General features: G+C 44.1%; 3 protein-coding genes across 4 annotated transcripts; 2 read left to right on the forward strand and 1 right to left on the reverse strand.

Moving 5' to 3' along the window:
* Positions 1 to 1,279: 1,279 nt before the first annotated feature.
* LOC105564506 lies at positions 1,280 to 12,697 on the forward strand. Its single transcript, XM_012016923.1, has 15 exons — positions 1,280 to 2,391; positions 2,456 to 2,591; positions 2,760 to 2,999; positions 3,364 to 4,103; positions 6,573 to 6,711; positions 7,248 to 7,475; positions 7,930 to 8,318; positions 8,568 to 8,991; positions 9,114 to 9,289; positions 9,628 to 9,766; positions 9,861 to 10,072; positions 10,156 to 10,303; positions 10,528 to 10,973; positions 11,068 to 11,257; positions 11,471 to 12,697. The coding sequence occupies exons 1-15, from the start codon at positions 2,277 to 2,279 to the stop codon at positions 12,126 to 12,128; spliced, it is 4,380 nt and encodes a 1,459-aa protein (XP_011872313.1). The 5' UTR covers positions 1,280 to 2,276; the 3' UTR covers positions 12,129 to 12,697.
* Positions 12,698 to 13,168: 471 nt separating this feature from the next.
* On the forward strand, positions 13,169 to 16,115 carry LOC105564508 (pyridoxine-5'-phosphate oxidase-like). 2 transcript variants are annotated; one of them, XM_012016925.1, is made up of 6 exons: positions 13,169 to 13,362; positions 14,022 to 14,178; positions 14,435 to 14,534; positions 14,603 to 14,656; positions 14,801 to 15,000; positions 15,321 to 16,115. In XM_012016925.1, the coding sequence occupies exons 1-6, from the start codon at positions 13,323 to 13,325 to the stop codon at positions 15,484 to 15,486; spliced, it is 717 nt and encodes a 238-aa protein (XP_011872315.1). In that variant the 5' UTR covers positions 13,169 to 13,322; the 3' UTR covers positions 15,487 to 16,115. The 2 variants fall into 2 exon arrangements, with proteins under 2 accessions (XP_011872315.1, XP_011872316.1); XM_012016926.1 differs by lacking the exon at positions 13,169 to 13,362 and adding an exon at positions 13,700 to 13,739.
* On the reverse strand, positions 15,484 to 17,589 carry LOC105564507 (histidine protein methyltransferase 1 homolog). The gene is made up of 6 exons (XM_012016924.1): positions 17,297 to 17,589; positions 16,891 to 17,130; positions 16,616 to 16,776; positions 16,310 to 16,545; positions 16,120 to 16,235; positions 15,484 to 16,049 (listed from the first exon to the last, which is right to left on the reverse strand). Exons 1-6 carry the CDS (start codon positions 17,340 to 17,342, stop codon positions 15,982 to 15,984), a joined length of 867 nt encoding a protein of 288 aa, XP_011872314.1. The 5' UTR covers positions 17,343 to 17,589; the 3' UTR covers positions 15,484 to 15,981.
* Positions 17,590 to 18,485: the final 896 nt, after the last annotated feature.

The raw sequence follows: 18,485 nt of genomic DNA on the forward strand, positions 1-18,485 counted from the left end.
AGAGAGACCGCAGCTCACGTAATGTGAAGGATTTACAAGAAAAAAAATATATGAGCTCTGGTATGAAGAATATAAAGAATTTTTTAATGTAGAATTACGAAAAAATCTCTCTCTCAACGTATCAAAACAATTGAAATATAAAGTTGTCAAATTACACTATTGCAAATAACTGTACTAGCTATCGAACGGTAAATACGTTTGATTAACGCGTATTTTCAATTCAACATTACAGATAGATTCACCAGGCTAAATACGCATCTCACTTCAGAACCGGAAAGATACGAGGATGCGTGTACCGTTAGATTATAATTAACTATCCGCTCGTTTCTGAAATGTAGTGTAACTCCGAGATTGACGTAATAATCGCGAAGGCGCGATTAAGCGCGGCTTTCGTACGAGAAAGAGCGCTCGCAATTAACCGAAAGCCAAGCGGCATCGAGTATTTTTTTAATGGCCGAAGAATCGATTAGCATACCGCGTGAGTATAATGGAGTTTTAGCGCCGTTTAAGGACAATAGGCAGTAAAGTGGTAAGTACGAGAATTGACTAACCGCAATCGCCGCGACGCAATCGCAGTTCGATTTTACGCAAAGGGAATCGGCGCGACGATGACTTTACACGCCCTTCTCGACACGCCCGCGACGCAAGAAAATTGTGCCTCTCCCTCGCTCCCCCGCTCCAGGCCTTGACACGTGCGAGCAAGACAACTTGATAGTTCCTAGGTTTGCCAAACAGGAAGAATTTCATCTCGTCGCGCCGTTGCGACAGGTGTATTTTCACTTTCTTCCTGTTAACGGTCGCGCTTCTTCAAGTGAGGTAATCGAGGTCTCACAGTAAATAAAATAGACCGTAAAAAATTTCTCAAGAAATAAAATCAGCTATTATAAAAGCATTAAGCGGTCATTCCATTTTAACGGCCCAAAAGCTATGCTCATCTTTAAAAAAAAAAATGAATGACCCCTTAAGGAAAAACCTCAGTGTGATGTTTAAAATAAATTTGGTGTTAAAGATGACTACGTGGCAATATTTAATTCATGTTCAGCGTTGTTACGTTTCTTTGCATGGTAAACATTCGCGATATTCATCAGTTTAACACAGAAAGTCATAATTGTCGATTTCCTCATTGGTGATGCATACATCTTGATGGATACAACGAAGAACCGTAGCTGAGGCTTCTAACTGAGCTTGCACGCGTGAGATATCGTGGACAGTTTGCACGAACGCGAACAGGGAGTGCACAATTCGATTTCGCAATATTTAGTAGCATCGCGATCCGTTCGTCGGTGCGCTAATTAAATGCAAGCGCGAAATCGCGGGGCGGAGGAAGAGAGGCGCGCGAGAGGGACTCGCATGCGCGCGGATCCTCAAAGGAGCGGGTACGAGCTCCTTTGAGCGTGCAAGCGTCACGCAAAGGAGCGAGTAGGAGAAGAGGAGGAAGAGAAGAAGCGGCACAGGCGGAGGAAACAGAAGAGACGATCATAATGCCGGGCTCTGCTGTATAAGACAATGATACAGTTACACGATGCTCTCAGTTGTGAGCCAATCGCAAGAGGCACGACACAACGTGCCCGTGCGCGAAAGTATAATGAACCGCGGCAAGGACGACACGCTAATTACGCCCGGCCCGTTAATTAAAGGAACGAACGCTCGTTAATATTGCCGGAAGACAGACCAGAAGATAGGACCGTTCGCGCGGATCGGCGCGATCCTCACTTCGCCGCGGGATTTCGATCAAGTCGGTGATCCGGTGAACACGAATCTCTCGCAGTGATCAAGCTTTGTGTTAAAAAAAAAAGACAATTTTTCCTACAACGAGGATTACTTTTGCGACTGCATGACGTGTACGCCGACCATTTTACGATTTTTCTCGTAACGTTGGGAAGGTTTTGTTGACAATTACCCTCGTAATCTTGCAGCGATCGCTCATCGTGTATGCGTATCTTCCGTCGAATGGACGCTCTTTCAGGGACGTCTCGTGTGAATGAACCGTGATTCATAGATCGCGGATAGAATAGAACGCCAGATAGCGGCTAGAAAGCAATAACTAAAGCGCTCACGTGTGTGCTAATGAGGATTGGAGGAGTAAGCGAGGATTAATTGAAACGTAAATGCACTTTCTGCCACGGTTTTATCGAGGCTAAATTAGATCGTGTCATAATAATGTAGAATAATGAGAGCCATTTCTGAATGATGAAAACGATGAAAACAGAAAGTTGCGTACACCATGTGAAAGTGAAATAAGGTCCTCTTAAAACGTGGAGAATTTATTAACAGCGATGGGACATCAACAGCAGGGATTTCTCGTTTTTATCATCTACTTGCTGCGATCCTGTCAAGTGTCGCATTCGGTTGGTCTCACGTTCGATAATCAGCTTGTAATCGTCGCGAACGGTAAGTGACACCGCTTGGTCACCAAACAATACGGAATACAACGATTAATAATTACATTGTGCAGATTGCTACACGAGAGTAGCCATCGGATCCAAACTGCAGGACATGGATATCTTTTCCAACGTCGCGGTCGCTAGCATTTCGGAATGCGAGGACGAGTGCTCGAAAAGGAGAAGTTCCTGCAACGCGTTCGCTTTCGGGTATGTGATGTCGTATAACTGCGAGGGAAAATTCTAATCGTGAGCGGAAGGAGAAATATAAGAACCAGAAAATAAAAGATCTCGAAATGAGATTGTATAATTTTTGTTGCTATATGATTGTACACGTTAACTCTCTGAAACCGTCTTTGTATTCGTGTATTGATTTAGGATTGGCGTTAAGGGTAACGGAACGTGTGCGCTGAGCGCGAAAATGCCGAAGCCCGAAGAACTACAAAGTCACGCTGATTACGATGTCTACTTGAGGAGTCAACGTTCGCCACACTGCGAGCCAGATCGACTTTACAAGATGGGAATCGGACAAGAGAGAAGAAACGAGACGGTGCCGACCACAATATTTGGAAGCGGCCTCTTGGGCCCGACAATGCCAAATATCCAGCCATTTCCGAGGTATACCGATTGTCTATTTACTTCAAACAGGGAACATTCCAGTACACCTTGTTTATTCTTACGCCCGTCCCCAGTGAGGTAGATATATATTTCTGGTAGCGATAAAAGAATATTTATATTCCGCGAAAAATAAAAAGTATTAATGCAGATATACGAAGAGTTTCAATGTTTCATTTTCGTTAATATTTCAGAGCCGATTGTGGAAATATATACCCACACTTTAAAAAGAGATTCCTTAAAATAAATGACTCGACCGAGTTTTCATCGCCAGATTTTTTTATGACTATTAATTTTATATCAAATATAATTTAATTTAGAAATACAGCTATTGTATAACAACTGTTATAACACTTTTCACTTGCAGAACCATGGGGAGTTTGCCTAACATCAATGGCCCTCCGTATCAACAGGGATACATGCCTTCCTTCGACGACGAGCGCCGAGTCATCGATATCGTTCGAAACAGAAATCCGACACCACCCGCCAGTAATCCTTTCGGAACTAATAACGCGAAAGTCGATGACTACGATCTGTCAATACACACAAACCGAAAGTTGGCCTTCGGTCAAAAAACGCACTCAGAACCGAAATACAGTCGCCCGAGTTTCGCTGGACCGTCCTATTCAAATCCTTTCGCCGGTGTCAACCATCTGAACTTTGGTTCGAACTCGGATGGCGATCTACATTCGTACAAGGCCCTCGCCGTTCATAACGGGCCCTTCGACGTTTACTCGAGACCCCTCTACGTCTACGATGGAACCTCCAAAGACAGATCCCCGGCGGGTCTTGGATCTTGGAGTGATCGCGATACAACCAAGTATCGCACCCCGAATCATCTCGATCAGCATCGGCATCAGGAATTTCTCAATAGCGTGTACAAAAGTCAAGGGATTGTCGCGAGACCGAAGCAGAATGAGTTATTCGCTGGAAATTACGATTTCCGAAAAATCCCCTCGCGTCCAGTTGTCAGCAATCCTTACGGCCTCGACACCAACGGAGCAAGACTCTCGAACGAGGGATTCGGAGATACCCCCGAGCTCTGGAATCCAGGACTGATGACGATGTTTCGCGGCTTCGGCGCGAGGATCACCGAAAAATCGAAAGGTGAGCATCTCAATTGTAATTTCGCTCCGCCAACGTAGTTTGCGCGTTGCATGCAATCTGCGCGCGTAATGCGTAAGCTTTCGGTGCGATTCTAGCACCTCGAGAAACGGAAACACGAATCTCTGTCTTTAACGAGGCGTGCGCGAAAGACCGGAGACACAAATCTTCGGACACTTGTTGCTGCAGCTACGTCGCGTATGTGAGGCGCAACCTCAATTTTTCCTATGCAGCAATCGCACGATTGCATTACACGTGCTCGCGCTGCGTTCCACAAGTTGATTATCATTCTCTTACGTAAAACGACGTTGTTCCGTTACATTAATTCGCTCTTTGGGTGTGGAACTAAATTAATAAATTTCGCATTAAATTATAAATGTAACAACATTACATTCAAATTGTCGTGTCTATCTTTTACCGATTTTTATGTTGCTTTGTGAATATTCTGCGACGTTACATAGTTTTAATAGATTATTACAATACTGTATACATCCTGTCGCGATATTCTAAAACCAGAATTCAGAGATAAGGTTGAAAAAGAGCCACCGCATTGACGTACAGCGTTAATTCACTATCCGACACCATCAACTGGCTCAACTTGGTGGCTGCAGTCAGCTGCCAGGGTTTATCGGGCCGCGTTCATCTGCGAACTGCCGATTGACAAATGGCAACGGCATTGACACGGATTTTAAACTGTATGCGAATTAGCTCGTTGCAGCCATTGACTTCCGCCGTTAGCCGCTCTTATCGCACAATTTACGCGCATCGTTTTTCCCCGTCGAGCTACCCAGCATAACGATATAATTCGATACGTTCCTCTCGGACTCGTAACTAATAAAAATAAAAATTACACTGTGCAATTCGGCTAAATAATGATTGCGAACAGCCTCTAGCGCGTCTAGGAGTCAACGATTTTCCTGCGCGAAGTTTTGTCGTCCGAGCAACGACCGGCTTAAAGGAAACTCGATGACTTTTCGCGATTGTGCCACCACAGTACACGACAAGTTGCACAAGGGAGAAATATAAACGCCGAGACACTACAGGACGCTCGGCTTCCGGCTCGCGTGATCTACGAGCATAAAACGCTTTTACTTTCGACAGCTAATCCCTTATTCCTGCCTGCGCTTCGAATTAATTGCGCGTAACACGTCCATCTTTTTGATCAGGGATTGTTGTAACCGATTGGGTACGACGGTTGCGACGCGATTAATACAATTTCGTTACCGAATTGCCCCTCGGGCAACCTCGAAATTCGAGTCGCATTGAGGATCGCGATAATTCAGCCTAGCTGACTGACTCGAATCGCGGAAGTTTTACTAAAGTTATGGTGCGACATTAAGAGCCAGGCTGGCTGAAATAATTGAGGTAATTGTGACCCTGACGAATATCTTGAAGGACACGCGACGGCAAATCCCTTCTAAAATGATGTCACTCCTCTATTCCTTGGCACAAAAGTTCTTTTTAACGACGGAAAAATGCAAATGGTTCCGGCAGTTGGTTTCTGGGTAGAGATCTTACGGCGAATAAGTAATAATCTCTTATATATCTCGGTTGAAAATGCAGAAGATGCGAGAAATCGGTAGATTAAAGAATTGTTAAACGATTCGAGTGCGAAATATAACAATAGCGCCTTTGGACTCCCGGTAAATTAAACGCGAATAAAAATAACGCCGATCCCGATAGGGCGAGACGACGCTACGAAGATGCGCGCGCGCGCGCGCGCTCGCACAGTCACGTCTCAATTAAAGATTTACATCCTGTAATTACTTAAAACGACGAACGACTCGCCAATCTATTCTATACGTAATTGCACAAAATACCGAATGACGATGCTCGGCAAAAGAATGAAACGCTCGCGTGTCCGTGAGCAAAGAAAAATAATAGTAAGTGGAATCATTAATGATCATGTAACGCTGAGACCCCTCCCCCGACGTGTGAGCAGTTCCTCCCACTATCCTCGCGGAAACGTTCACTTTTCTATAAAACGACGCGAGCCCGTAATTTCTCCGCTACTTTTTGCGCGATTTTCTGTCCGCGCTATTTTTCGCGCGGACGTGCCGCGGCGCGGCGGACCCGGGGGCGGCTTGGAAATCGCGGAAAATTCTCCTGGGAGACGCCGAAATGACCACGTCTCACCGCGGTTCGCGGGGTATCGCGAGAATAAGTCACGGCCGGAGGGAAAACGCGAAACGCTGAGGCGAGCAACGCCTCGCGTACGTTCGCGTCGCCTCTCTCGCGATCTCGATTCGGATGGTACGTTCGCACCGATTCGTCGATCGAATTCGCGGGAATCATGTCGATACGTCGACGATGCTTGTGGACCTTTGTGCTAGCCGTGATCGCTCGACGGGCCACCTCGAGCTCGATAGTCATAGTGGACGACGAGTGTTCGCGTAAGTCGCGCGGGAAGAAACGACGCCTGTAAAAAAAAAGTGCAAAGTTGAAATCTCTCCTTTCTTTTTCTCGCTGCAGCGTGCTACAGAAGACTGCTGTCCGGTAAGAAAAGCCTGGATCTGCACGTCAGACGTGCCATCGAGTGCGAGAGGATCGAGGACTGTCATCGCGCTTGCGACTATGAGAAGCATTTCACTTGCGAGGGCTTCAATTACAGGTACTCGGGTGGCTCCTAAATATCGATGAAAATCCAGAGAAATATTTTGCGAGTTGGATTCGTATAATTGCGAATTCGTTGGACCGTTTAAAAAAAATATAAACCCGCCCCATTGAAATTAATTTTATAATACGAGCATAATTATATTTCCTCGGCGGGTTTGTCAGTTCCAGATGACTTAGTCCTCGCGAGACAACCGAAAAATAATCTGCATAACAGTTAAGCGCGATTATCCGCGCTTGGAGTCTTTCAATGATTTTCTATACACGCGCGTATATATATCTAGGGTACCTATTATCAGATGCACACGCAAAATACAGTACGTATATATATGCATGACCCACCGTGCGGTTGCATCACGGACAATTTGATCGCACCACAATCTGTGACACGCTTCTCCGTCGAGGAGAACTATCACGCACGCGCGTCGGGAAAGTTGCCGCCGTTTTTCAACATTCAATTAACATATTCCGAAAGACTCAAATTGATGACGAATTTATTTATCGCACCGAGTAATCGCGATTTTGTCCACAAAGACGCACTGGACACGGAGCGAGAGGAATGTGCGAGTTGACATCGGTGCCTTATTCCCGCATGAACTTCCATCGGGACTTCGTATCGGATCCTCAGTGCGATTATTACGAGAAGGATCCGAATTGCGCGATAAACACGCCCGAGGCGCGGCCATCCTGGTGGAACCAACCGTCCAGACCTGGTGAATCCTACGGTCCGCCTTACTCTCCTAACGAAAGGCCAGATACAAGGTACGGTGATTGAGAATTTGCCTGATTTCAATTGGATTCGATCGATTTCGTAATACAAAACACTACCACACGTTATCTTACATCAATGTCGAATTAGTACGAATAGATCGTCCTGGAAAAACGCAATTGTTGCGATGGATAAATTTATCTTTACGAAAGAACGATAATTCGCAACGAAGATGCTTGCTTCTCGGAAACAGTTCGGCAATTTGCTTTTGCTTTAACCAAACGCTCAAGCGTGAATTTAACGCGCTTCCATTTTCACCGAGGGGTAAACCGCTGACCAAAATCATGCGCACCAATTTTATCTTATTTTGTCTTTATAATGCCTAGTAATGCCCAGTAATGCCGTAAATCGGTACACCACAAGACCCTCGGCGGTTTACCCCTCGATTTTCACCCATCGTCCAGATGAAACGCATTCTGCTTCTAATCCACACAAATTTGACACAAGACCCTACGCTCCGGACCGACGACCCTTAAACGAAGTGCCACGGCCTCTGGATTACGATCGGCGGCCCTTGAAGGAAATTCCGCGACCGTTCGACTACGATCGGCGACCCTCGAACGAGATCCCGCGGCCTCTGGATTACGCTCCCAGACCCGCGGAACACGATCGACGACCAACGAGTGTCTATCCTCATCGCGGGTTGTACGACGATACGTTTGATCGACGGGGCTATCCCGATGGTTCAATACGGGGTGGATACCCGGCGACGAGACCGGAAGATCGATTCGTCTACAATGTCCGATATCCGTCCAGACGACCCACCGACGACGAGTTTTATAACAGAAACGTACCATGGGCACCATATCCGAACAGAAGAATTGATCATGACATAGGTAATGTTGAAGTATAGATCGTGATACATACAAAGAATTTTTGTTACAACGTAAAGTCTGATTCAGACCAAACAAACGAACGCGAATAAATGACGAATGAACAACTTGCTTCTTTAAGTGCGGCGCATTTGCTGAAATAAGTTATTCATCAGTGTTTGTTCGCGCTCGTTTGCCTCATCTTTTTTTCTCCCTTTGCGGAAAAAGTTTATTCTGGATTCTGCTTTACTGTTCACCTTCGCCCTGTCGCAGGCACGAACGAGATCGGCTCGTATCTGCCGGACCATCGAAAGGATCCGACCCGCGACTGGGGTTCTTACGGCGTTTACGGCGGCTCTTATGGCTACGACACGAATTACGTGGGAAAGTTCGACATACCGAAGTACTATCCGAAATCGCAGCCTAAACCACCGCGTCCCTACGACAGCGACCAATTCTACGGCGAGTTTTATAATTACGGCGGCGCATTCGGATACGGCGACAATTATATACCGGCCAACCAGGATCAGCTTTACGGCGCAGCCGGAAGGACCGACGAATGTTCCGTCCGAGCCGGTGCGGGATTCAGGCTCAGCCGAGGAGTCGTTCGGAAGACGTATCTGACGCCAAATCTGGATCAGTGCGAGAGCCTGTGCATCAGCGAGAAAAGCTACGCCTGCCTGAGTTTCAGCTACAGGTACATTTTGAATAATCCATAATGAGAAAATCGTAACGCCGTTGCCTCCTCAGTAATACGGCAAGATTTAACAGCGATTTAATACGTGATATTAATTCAGTTTTCGATATTATAATGGACAGGTACAATGTGGCACCCACGGACCCTACGGACAATTGTCTTCTCAGCGACGTTTCGTACAAAGATCTGAACTTTTACGTTGACCTCGAGCCGGATCGCGATTACGATATTTACGCCATGGTCACCAACTCGCGAACATGCGGCACGAAGAGAGAACCGAGCTCGCATCCTCCAGACGGTATACGATTTGATTGAAGTAACTTTGCTGTTAATTGCTCTTAATTAAAATGCAACTTATCGAAATCATTTTTTATGTACAATATTATTTTATTTCCTAAATTTACCTCCGAGAATAAATGAAACCATCTTTCGAAGAACAATGCAATTTATCATCTCGAGCGTTGTACTACTGGCCCGATTGCGTTACCGTACGTTATGCGTTCCGCTTTGTGTTTCCGGTAACAACTAAACTCGACAAACAACAATGAATTGGCTCTTTCTCTCTCTCTCTCTCTACTAGTTTTGTAGGATTCGCGAGAGTCACGAGGACTTGTTTTTTATTCATGACTTTTTTAGAGTGTTTTTGGAGAGTCAGAAGCGGATTCGGAATGCCCACGGACATCGTTAGAAAATCGCTAATAGCCGACAACCTAGGGGAGTGCCAGGCAGAATGCATGATAACGCAAGACTTTATGTGTAGGAGCTTCGCGTTCAAGTGAGTCTCCCGTGCCAAGGTTGACAGTAGGCTGAATTAAAGCGATTGATTTCGGTAGAGTATCGCGTATCTTACGTCTCGTGAAATATTGCAGATACGGGCTGGAACAAGGGCAATCGGATGTTTCGACTAATTGTTACCTGAGCGATTGGCAGTCGCAAGATATCAATCCTGCCCAAATGCTGGACATGGACGGCGCGGAGGTGTACGAACGAGGCAGTTTCGGCAGAGGATGCGAGCCTTACGCCGTACCGTTTTTTAATATGGGACGGTTCAGCGGCAAGCAACCTTCGCAAGGGGACGAAGGTGAGATCTATGTCGGTCTAACGCACGCACGTTCGTTCCATCGAATTGCGGTTAACAGTCCTTATTAATGAAACTTTTCGCAGAATGCTACTCTGGATACAACAAGCCGTGCAAATTGACGCCTTATGCCGTTCTCTTGGCAACGTACGTGAACTCGGAACAAAATTGTCGGCAAAAGTGCTCGAGGATGAGAGAAACCGACTCCATACCTTGCATGTCCTACAGTTACAAGTAAGTATACGCTGACGAAATTCTTCTACGACGTTTTGAATTTGACCAACTAATAACGTGCGCGTTTTTTATAAATCATCATAATTTCTTGCAAATCGAAATTTATTTCCAACCGCGGTTTAAATAAAATATAAAGTTATTTCTATTCTTTTGAGAAAAATCTTGAAATTAATTACCTTTGGTTTTTACTAATGCATTCTATTAATTTCGTTTGTGGTCTTCAGACTCACCACGCATGGCACAGAAGAGAACTGTCTACTCAGTGACGTCCCTGTGAGAGATTTGCGACCTGGTCTGGACTACACTGACGACGACGATCACGTTCTTTACGCGTGGAAGGACCTCGATCCCTACTGCATGATGACTGGTTACTCGCTCGACGACGATCACGTGTTTGGTGGACCAGGCCCGTTGAAGCCGCTGCTCACAGATCATTCGCGACCCGATTTCAGTCCCGGCAGATACCCGAGTACGAGACCCGACGACACTTATCCCGAATCAAGGCCTTTCTTTACGAAACCGGGCGGTTACGGCGGTAGACCGTTCGATCCCGACAAGCCTGATCCTATCGGGCCGCCTTCCCCTGGCGGTTACGGCTATGGTGGTTACGGATATGGCGGTTATGGTGACAAGTTCGGAATCCGTCCGGGTGGATCCGGCTCTTTCTACCGTGAGTAGCTCTGACGGTTATTTACAATTATTCGCACAATTTTGCATAAGAGACGGAGAGATAGAGGATTCTAATTATTTTTTTGCCAAAGCAGCGGATGAATACTCGACTTTCCTTCATTACACGGTGAATGGCTACCCGTGCAAGAGAGGTACGAAGTGCGAGAGAAACAAACTCGCTGGATTTTGGGCCTGCGAGACCGAGGGAGGCGGATACGACAGCTGGGACTATTGTTGCGCGCCGGCTCGTCATTGCGGCTTCTCGCAGGGATATCATTATCCATGGTATATTATTATTATACAACGCTTATAACGATATCGTATATCGCAGCGCGATACCTCTTGCTTCTCTTTTAACATCCCGATTCGCGATATTCATGTTAGACGCGGTAGATATTTCTTTTTTAAATTTTAACAAAAATTAAATACAAAATGAAGAGAAGGCAGAGCATGAAAAATGAAATAAAATAGAGAAATGATCGGTTGAATCAATTGCAGGTGCTACGTGGGATCGTCGGAGGACCAATGGCGCCCTTGCAGCGAAAAGTACTACCCCTATCTCCCGAGTCCGCGGCCGATCCGGCCGACGATCGGCGGCGAGGACCGGTACGATCGTCCCGACCGTCCGCACGATCCCGGTTACGGCAGACACTGGCCGATCACGTATCTGCACCGAGAACCGCCGCCGAATTGCACGGACTCGCTCGCGTCCGCGGACAACAGCGGGACTCGTCGTCCGAACGAAACGACCTCGACCACGATCAAAACGCCGAGCAGCACCAGCGCGGTCAGGAGCGACGAAAGCGGCACCACGAGCGCGAGCAAGGTACGCCGGCGACGGATACGAGTGCGCACGGCCAGCGACACGCGGAACGACGGAAACGCGATTTTCTCGCGCAAGGTCGGCGCCCGGATCGTCGCGGGTAACGCGACGCGGACGCGCGAGAATCGGACGAACCGGGATCGCGCCGGGAAAATCGAGCGTGTCTCGAGACCGGCGAGCACCGAGCCGCCGCCTACCGCGCAAACCGTCGCGTTGTTCGTAACGACGAACCGCATCGACGACGCGCGACTCGAAGGTGCGAAAAGCGGCGACGGAATGATCAAAGTGCCTCTGATCGCGCCAAACAATTCACTGCCAGCGGCGGGAGCTTAATTATTCGTGGCGAGCCCGAGCCCGCCGCCGTGGTCCCGCCGTAAGAGAAGCGACAGGCTTCGAAAAACGACATTACTTGAAATTTTAAGATCGAATGAGACGAGCGAGAGACAGTTTAAGATTGCTGAAATATAACGATATGTTTATTTAAGGAATATATTTACGATCGAGGGAGTTTTGTAAATATATAGATATATATATAGATCTCTTAAATATATAAATATGAAATTGATTTTCGCAAACAGTTTCGAAACGTCGATATCTATATCATCACGTTTAAAATTAAAAACGTCTCTGTATAAATCAACATCACTTTGCAAAACGCGTGATTGCGCTTAACTCTTGGCGAATGAAGATTGTATACTACCGCGATCTCGCAAACTACTATATATCTCTCTCTTTAAAATATTCCTTTAAACAGTACACGCTTCAACCATAAAATTGTCCGAATGACAATTCGTCCTATCGCGATTTAATTCGTAATTGCAGTCAACTTAATTATTTCACTGTTTGATAATTAATTGTAAAAAGAATTTATACAATAAAGAACTCACGAGGACACTACCGTACATTGGCTATTTATCCAACGACCAAAAGTATTTTTAGAGTTGAAACGCTCCTACGAGAGTGTTACCGTAAAGGCAATGTATTACAATTACAAATAACGTGCTAATTACGAGCCTTCTAGCTAGAACCTTCTATTTGTTCGCGCCATCTAATGAGTGAGTGGAAAAGATAATTCCAATGACGGACAACTACACTGGACCCACGAGACGAGGCTTCGAGCCTCCCACTTTTGCCTCCAATTGCAAAAAGTACAGTTTTGTGCTTAAACAATTTTTACCGAGTATTAAAAATGGCGATACGTAACATTTCTTTAACGTTTCCCTTAATTTTTAATTCTTAGCAGCACGAATAGGAAATATAAAACTTCGTCCGGCCTTACGAAATATTTTCCAAGTACCAGTAGGTTTTGTTCGTCGCTGGGTGATCCTACGAGATAGTGGGGACATTATCGGACAAGAGCTTATAACGTCAAGATAACGTTGACGATACCGGTCCTTATTTCCCGCTTGCGTATTGACGCGACGTGCATTCTATGCATGCGCGTTTGGGCCAGTCGCACTCCGCACGTGACTTAAGTCGGTCAGCTGTTCCGTCGTCGAGCAGACAGGCGCACCATCGCGCAACGTCATGTCGCTCCGGAATGAGAATTACAGCGTCGACATAGCAGGTAAAAATCAATAACCGCCGTAGAGAAACTATCAGTTTCATACGATCGTGTAATTAGACTAATCCCTGCCTTGTAGCAAATATTGCCGAAGGTAAAACAATTCCAAGCGTACAATTATTACATACGACTGTGCAATTATATACTTTAATTAGGATTTTTATAATTAACGTTTACGAAAGTGAACCCGTACAAATTTATGTTTTGTACATTTAGTTTTAAACCGTCGTCTTTGAAGAATGTATATTGTTATTGTTAATGTTTTTCTTTTATTAGAAAGATTCAAAGCCTAAAGGAATTCTGGTTCGCTCATTTTCTAACAGACCATTGGTTGAATCTACCAGATTTCTAATTAATGCAACCAAATGTTTTTTTTCAGTGTATGTATATAAATATTTATCAATATCCGTTTGATGTCTATTAATTTTATTCTTTATCAGGATTTATGTATGCGAGCTCACTTTTCCTTTCTCGTTATTCTGTTACATTTATTACAGTGCACAGTCTACAATGAATAATTAATCATATACCAATGACTAATATTATATAAAGTTGCAAATAAAAAATAATAATTAAGGAGTTATTTGAACAACGCTCCGAAATTAAAAAGTATTTGCTTTAAAAATTGATTTACCTACAATTAATTTTCACTTTTCCTACAGGCTTGCGGATAAAATACAAGGATAAAAACGAGACTTTCACGGAGGATAATTTAATTAGCAAAGAGCCTATCGGGCAGTTCAAAGCATGGTTCGACGAGGCGTGCAATACACCACAAATTTTGGAACCCAATGCGATGCTTCTTGCGACAGCAACGAGGTAGCTTGTTTCTAATTTTTAGTTCTACAATACGTCTTGCGACAAAACTAAATAGAAAAACATACGTCACGTGCATTATGAGAAAGACAGAACGTTTACGTAAATGTACTTGGTAATATTTTACAGTCCGTTAAGTAACATAAGTACCAGCGTAAGAGGAAAATAAAAGTTAAACCTGCATGTTAATGAGCTGCAAGAAAATTGCGCAAATAGTTGCCAATACACTCCACGTTTCACGTGACGATAATTGTTTCAGGAATGGTATACCATCCGCGCGCATGGTGTTGCTGAAAGGCTTCGGCAAGGAAGGCTTCAAGTTTTACACGAATTACGAAAGCAGGAAAGGCCGCGAATTAGTGAGTTGATATCTAATTGATATTCATGAGAAGATAACTAAATCCTACACTACGTGATTTGTTTACAGGCTGAAAATCCGTATGTCGCGCTGACTTTCTACTGGGAATCTCTTAGACGAAGCGTATGATATTTTCTGTTTGCTTTTTACACTAAGTTTTATCACATAAATTGCCAAGTTTCCTCGACAGAATTATATTTTACGATAGCTCTTTAATTAATTAAATTTTTTGGTCATAATCATTTTGCTTACTGCCAATTATTTTAGGTACGCGTCGAGGGTATCGCGGAGGAAACCTCGGCGGAAGATTCGGATCGTTATTTCCAAAGCCGACCATACGCGAATCAGATCGGGTCCACAGCCAGCAAACAAAGCAGCGTGATCGCCAGCAGACAAACACTCATTGTAAAAGAAAGGGAGCTGCTCGCGACATTCCCTGAGAATCAGGTTAAAAGACCCGCCTGCTGGTAAATAATAATAAATTGATATATTATTAAATTATTATCAAATTGGAGCACACGCGTGTTGACTGTTTTTCCAATTAATTATTTCGAATATACAGATTTCTTACACGAGAAACATGTATAAAAGCGAAGAAGATTAATAGTCGCGTGTAATGGCACACTGCCATATACTCTCGCCGCGTTTCGCAACACTAATATATTTATTATCGCTGACGGGCCGTGGATTAATAGCGTTGTGCATCTACAACGTGTATAACTTCCAAATTTAGATCATCGTTTATTTATTTAAAAAATCGTTCATTCTATTAAATGTCTTGTTTTAGGGGCGGTTATCTCGTCGTGCCACATTCCGTAGAATTTTGGCAAGGTCAGAGCGATCGTCTTCACGACAGAATTCATTTCAGGCGTCCGAAAACGAACGAAAAGATAGACAACGTTCTCGTGCACAGAGGAGAGGACGGATGGGTTTACGAGAGACTCTCGCCATAGAAAGAAAACGTTTATTGACAAAGTGAACGCCTCGGTGAACGCTAAGGCTTGGCAATGTGCTCTTTGCGCATTGGCTACAAAACAGGAGTATTCTATTTTAAAAAATTTGCAAGTTGGCACATTGTACATACATTATACACTGTATGTATATTGTCGACAAATTTAATCTTTTAAGCGTACTGATTTACTTACAATATATGAAATAAAATGCCTTTAATCACAAAGAGCATACTGTTAGGCTCAAATCTTGCGTACACTAGGAATCGCCGATGCCTTTCCGCATGAATTTGTGCACATATCGACACATACTAATTTGCATATACATGTAAAATGTATACGTATTCTACTGTGCTTAAATTCATACGAAAAGGTATCAGCGATTCCTAGTCTACACGAAAAAAAAAATGAAACAAATCTCGCCGCGGAAGGATCGCTGCTGATTACTGCAACATTCCGAGCCGACACGCACTTGATAATTATACGAAGACAATAATATTATACACCAGACGTGTGATAATCTTGATGCGATTTCCACGTGAGCTTCAGAATTTCTCTGTTCACTCCTGAAATGTATACAGTCGATATTGTCGAAGCGACGAAAGAGAAATATATTTACAATCAAGCGTCAATCACCGTCTTGACTTCTCCACACCGACTTGACGTCGAAGCATCCGTCCCTTAAGATGAGATTCTCGAACTGTCTCATTCCGCCACCCACGCCAAAGTAGTAGGTCTTTCCGGCGACAAATCTAACGGAGATCACACCCGTTTCTAAAGTTTTGATATAAACACGTGGCATTACGTGCTGCTCCAACGTACTCACACAGCTCCGTCGGCTTTCAATCTGTTCTTAAAAACCTCGTGCAATTTCTTATGATTGTCCGGATTGTAGATCGTCTCGCTCGTAAAGATGTAATCGTACTTTTCACCCCCGTCGAGCAACGTCGAGAGAGAAGCCCAATCCCCGGCGTAAAATTCGCACTTGGTCAGTACGATCGTACGATCGTCAGAATTCAACAGCACGTTCGGAACGGTCACGGACCTTAGCACTTCGGCGTTCTGCGGAAAATTATTTATCTTGTTAATCGCGGCCGGTTTGCTCGACGCGACGATCGCAAGTCGTACGAACGTAATCTTGGAAGTGGACCGCGGAACTTTCGCGAAGAGACAGAAGACCGATCAATCCAGCGCCGCATCCCAGATCCATGACGAGCTTGTCCCTCAGCGCGATCTTCCTCTCCAGTATGTACTGACCCAAGTCGAACGTGCACTCCCAGATCTTTAACCCGCCTTAATCGCACAATGAATTTTTAACGCGTGTATTAACGAAACTTCCGGGATTCGGATTAAATCTAAATTGCCAGTAAATCCCGCTTTAGATGAATTTTAATTTACAAAAATCACCTTCGTACTTCGCTGGAATGAGATCGGAATGTTTCGACTCGGCCTCCACGATATTCTGGCAATTTTGCTCCGTTAAATCCTGCGTCACTTTATCGGAGCGGATTAACTTTAGATTGCAACCAGGAAACACTTCGGCCTCCGTATAATAATCAGCCTTGTATTTCGCTCCGATTTGTTCGGGCGTTATTTCCAGTTTGGCGGCGGGAATCCATTCTAATCCGGGCTTCTGTTCGTTATCCTCTAAAATTGTTTGAATAAATGACTCTTGGTGCGCGCACGTTTGGTGAAAATTGTAAGATACGAGTTGAATATTCGCGGGAAAACAATTTCGCAGCGCTCTAACCTCAAATTTACGAACAGGCACGTGCATCTCTAGACTTATCACAAAAAATAAGAACAGCCGTACCTTCAGCAGTGCCAGCTGCATCTTCCGCAAACCCAAATTTGAACATTTGTCGCCAAGTTTGAATTCTAAAATTAAAAGGCTACGCGAATCTCTGATAAAATTTAAGTACTAGTCGAGGGCATACATGTGTTCTGTATCACTAAACGTTTCACAATCAATGTATCTACGATGGTAAGCCAGAAAACTGCTCGGGCTCATTGTTAGACTTGCTTGGAGAATCACGACACCTGGTATACAGTCGTGCAATTTCTAGCATCCGCGATTTCAATAGCAGTATTATGTAATACCTCGGAATTTAAAAGATTGAGAATACAACGTATGTTTGCTAGCAACATCGATACTGTCTTATTGCTGCGCAATTTTACGAAACAATACTCGAACAGGCTGAACTCGATGCCAAGTGGTTCCATTAAAAAAAAATTTTTAATCACAATTACAATTATTGACGCAAACAGTAATTGTTCTGCTGCACTTGTCTGTCTTTTGTTGAAGAAATTTATCTTGCGGTGATGTATTGACAAGATAATACACTTAAAACCGACTGCGTTGATTCATTTACGATGTAGTAAATGATAAAATTCTCTATTAACGCTTATCGTTGCCCGATAATCCGACAATTTTCGAATAAACAATCATCGGCACTGTTTCTTCGTTATTAATCGCCGATATCGCTTCCGATAACATTAATTCCCGGCAATAATTTCGTCATTTATAATTTTCGAAGAAATTGTAATTAATTTTCTACGAGAGTTTCTAAAGGATTTCTTTAGATTGTATGTTTGTTTTAAGTTATTAGAGTCACCCGCTCTTGTTCATTTTTATATTGCAAACAGTGTCTAAGGCCGTTGCTTCAATATTTCAATTGTACACCCACAGAAAGGATCTCTGTTACTGAGGCAAAAAATCTTCTTGGCGCATTTATATTTCTCACAACCTCGTTTAGTATAAAAATAAGACAATATCAAAATAAAATCAACAATTCTTATTCTCCTCCTTACATATTCTTGTGTTTAGAATAAATTTTCCCTCCACCTTACAACGCACCAAGTTGGTACCACGATATTCGACAACAGACGATACATACACTCTAAATAATAAGTGTTTGAAATTCAAACACTTAGTTGTCGCCGTTTTTAAGATGTTTATTAGTGTTTGAAATTTCAAACACTTTCGTTTCAAGATGTTTATT

The sequence above is a fragment of the Vollenhovia emeryi genome, unplaced genomic scaffold (assembly GCF_000949405.1).
Source record: "Vollenhovia emeryi isolate VEMERY1.0 unplaced genomic scaffold, V.emery_V1.0 DF939163.1, whole genome shotgun sequence".
Classification (NCBI taxonomy): Eukaryota; Metazoa; Arthropoda; class Insecta; order Hymenoptera; family Formicidae; genus Vollenhovia; species Vollenhovia emeryi.

Excerpts from the sequence above, each read along its gene's own strand:
- LOC105564506 (XM_012016923.1), top strand. The coding sequence starts at position 2,277 with ATGGGACATCAACAGCAGGGATTTCTCGTTTTTATCATCTACTTGCTG. Across the intron at positions 2,392-2,455 it reads GCTTGTAATCGTCGCGAACG|ATTGCTACACGAGAGTAGCC; the intron begins GTAAGTGACACC and ends TACATTGTGCAG. Across the intron at positions 4,104-6,572 it reads GATCACCGAAAAATCGAAAG|CGTGCTACAGAAGACTGCTG; the intron begins GTGAGCATCTCA and ends TTCTCGCTGCAG.
- LOC105564508 (XM_012016925.1), top strand. The coding sequence starts at position 13,323 with ATGTCGCTCCGGAATGAGAATTACAGCGTCGACATAGCAG. Across the intron at positions 14,535-14,602 it reads GCAGGAAAGGCCGCGAATTA|GCTGAAAATCCGTATGTCGC; the intron begins GTGAGTTGATAT and ends ATTTGTTTACAG. Across the intron at positions 15,001-15,320 it reads GTTAAAAGACCCGCCTGCTG|GGGCGGTTATCTCGTCGTGC; the intron begins GTAAATAATAAT and ends GTCTTGTTTTAG.
- LOC105564507 (XM_012016924.1), bottom strand. The coding sequence starts at position 17,342 with ATGTTCAAATTTGGGTTTGCGGAAGATGCAGCTGGCACTGCTGAAG. Across the intron at positions 16,546-16,615 it reads CGGTCCACTTCCAAGATTAC|AACGCCGAAGTGCTAAGGTC; the intron begins GTTCGTACGACT and ends AATTTTCCGCAG. Across the intron at positions 16,050-16,119 it reads GGTGTGGAGAAGTCAAGACG|GAGTGAACAGAGAAATTCTG; the intron begins GTGATTGACGCT and ends TATACATTTCAG.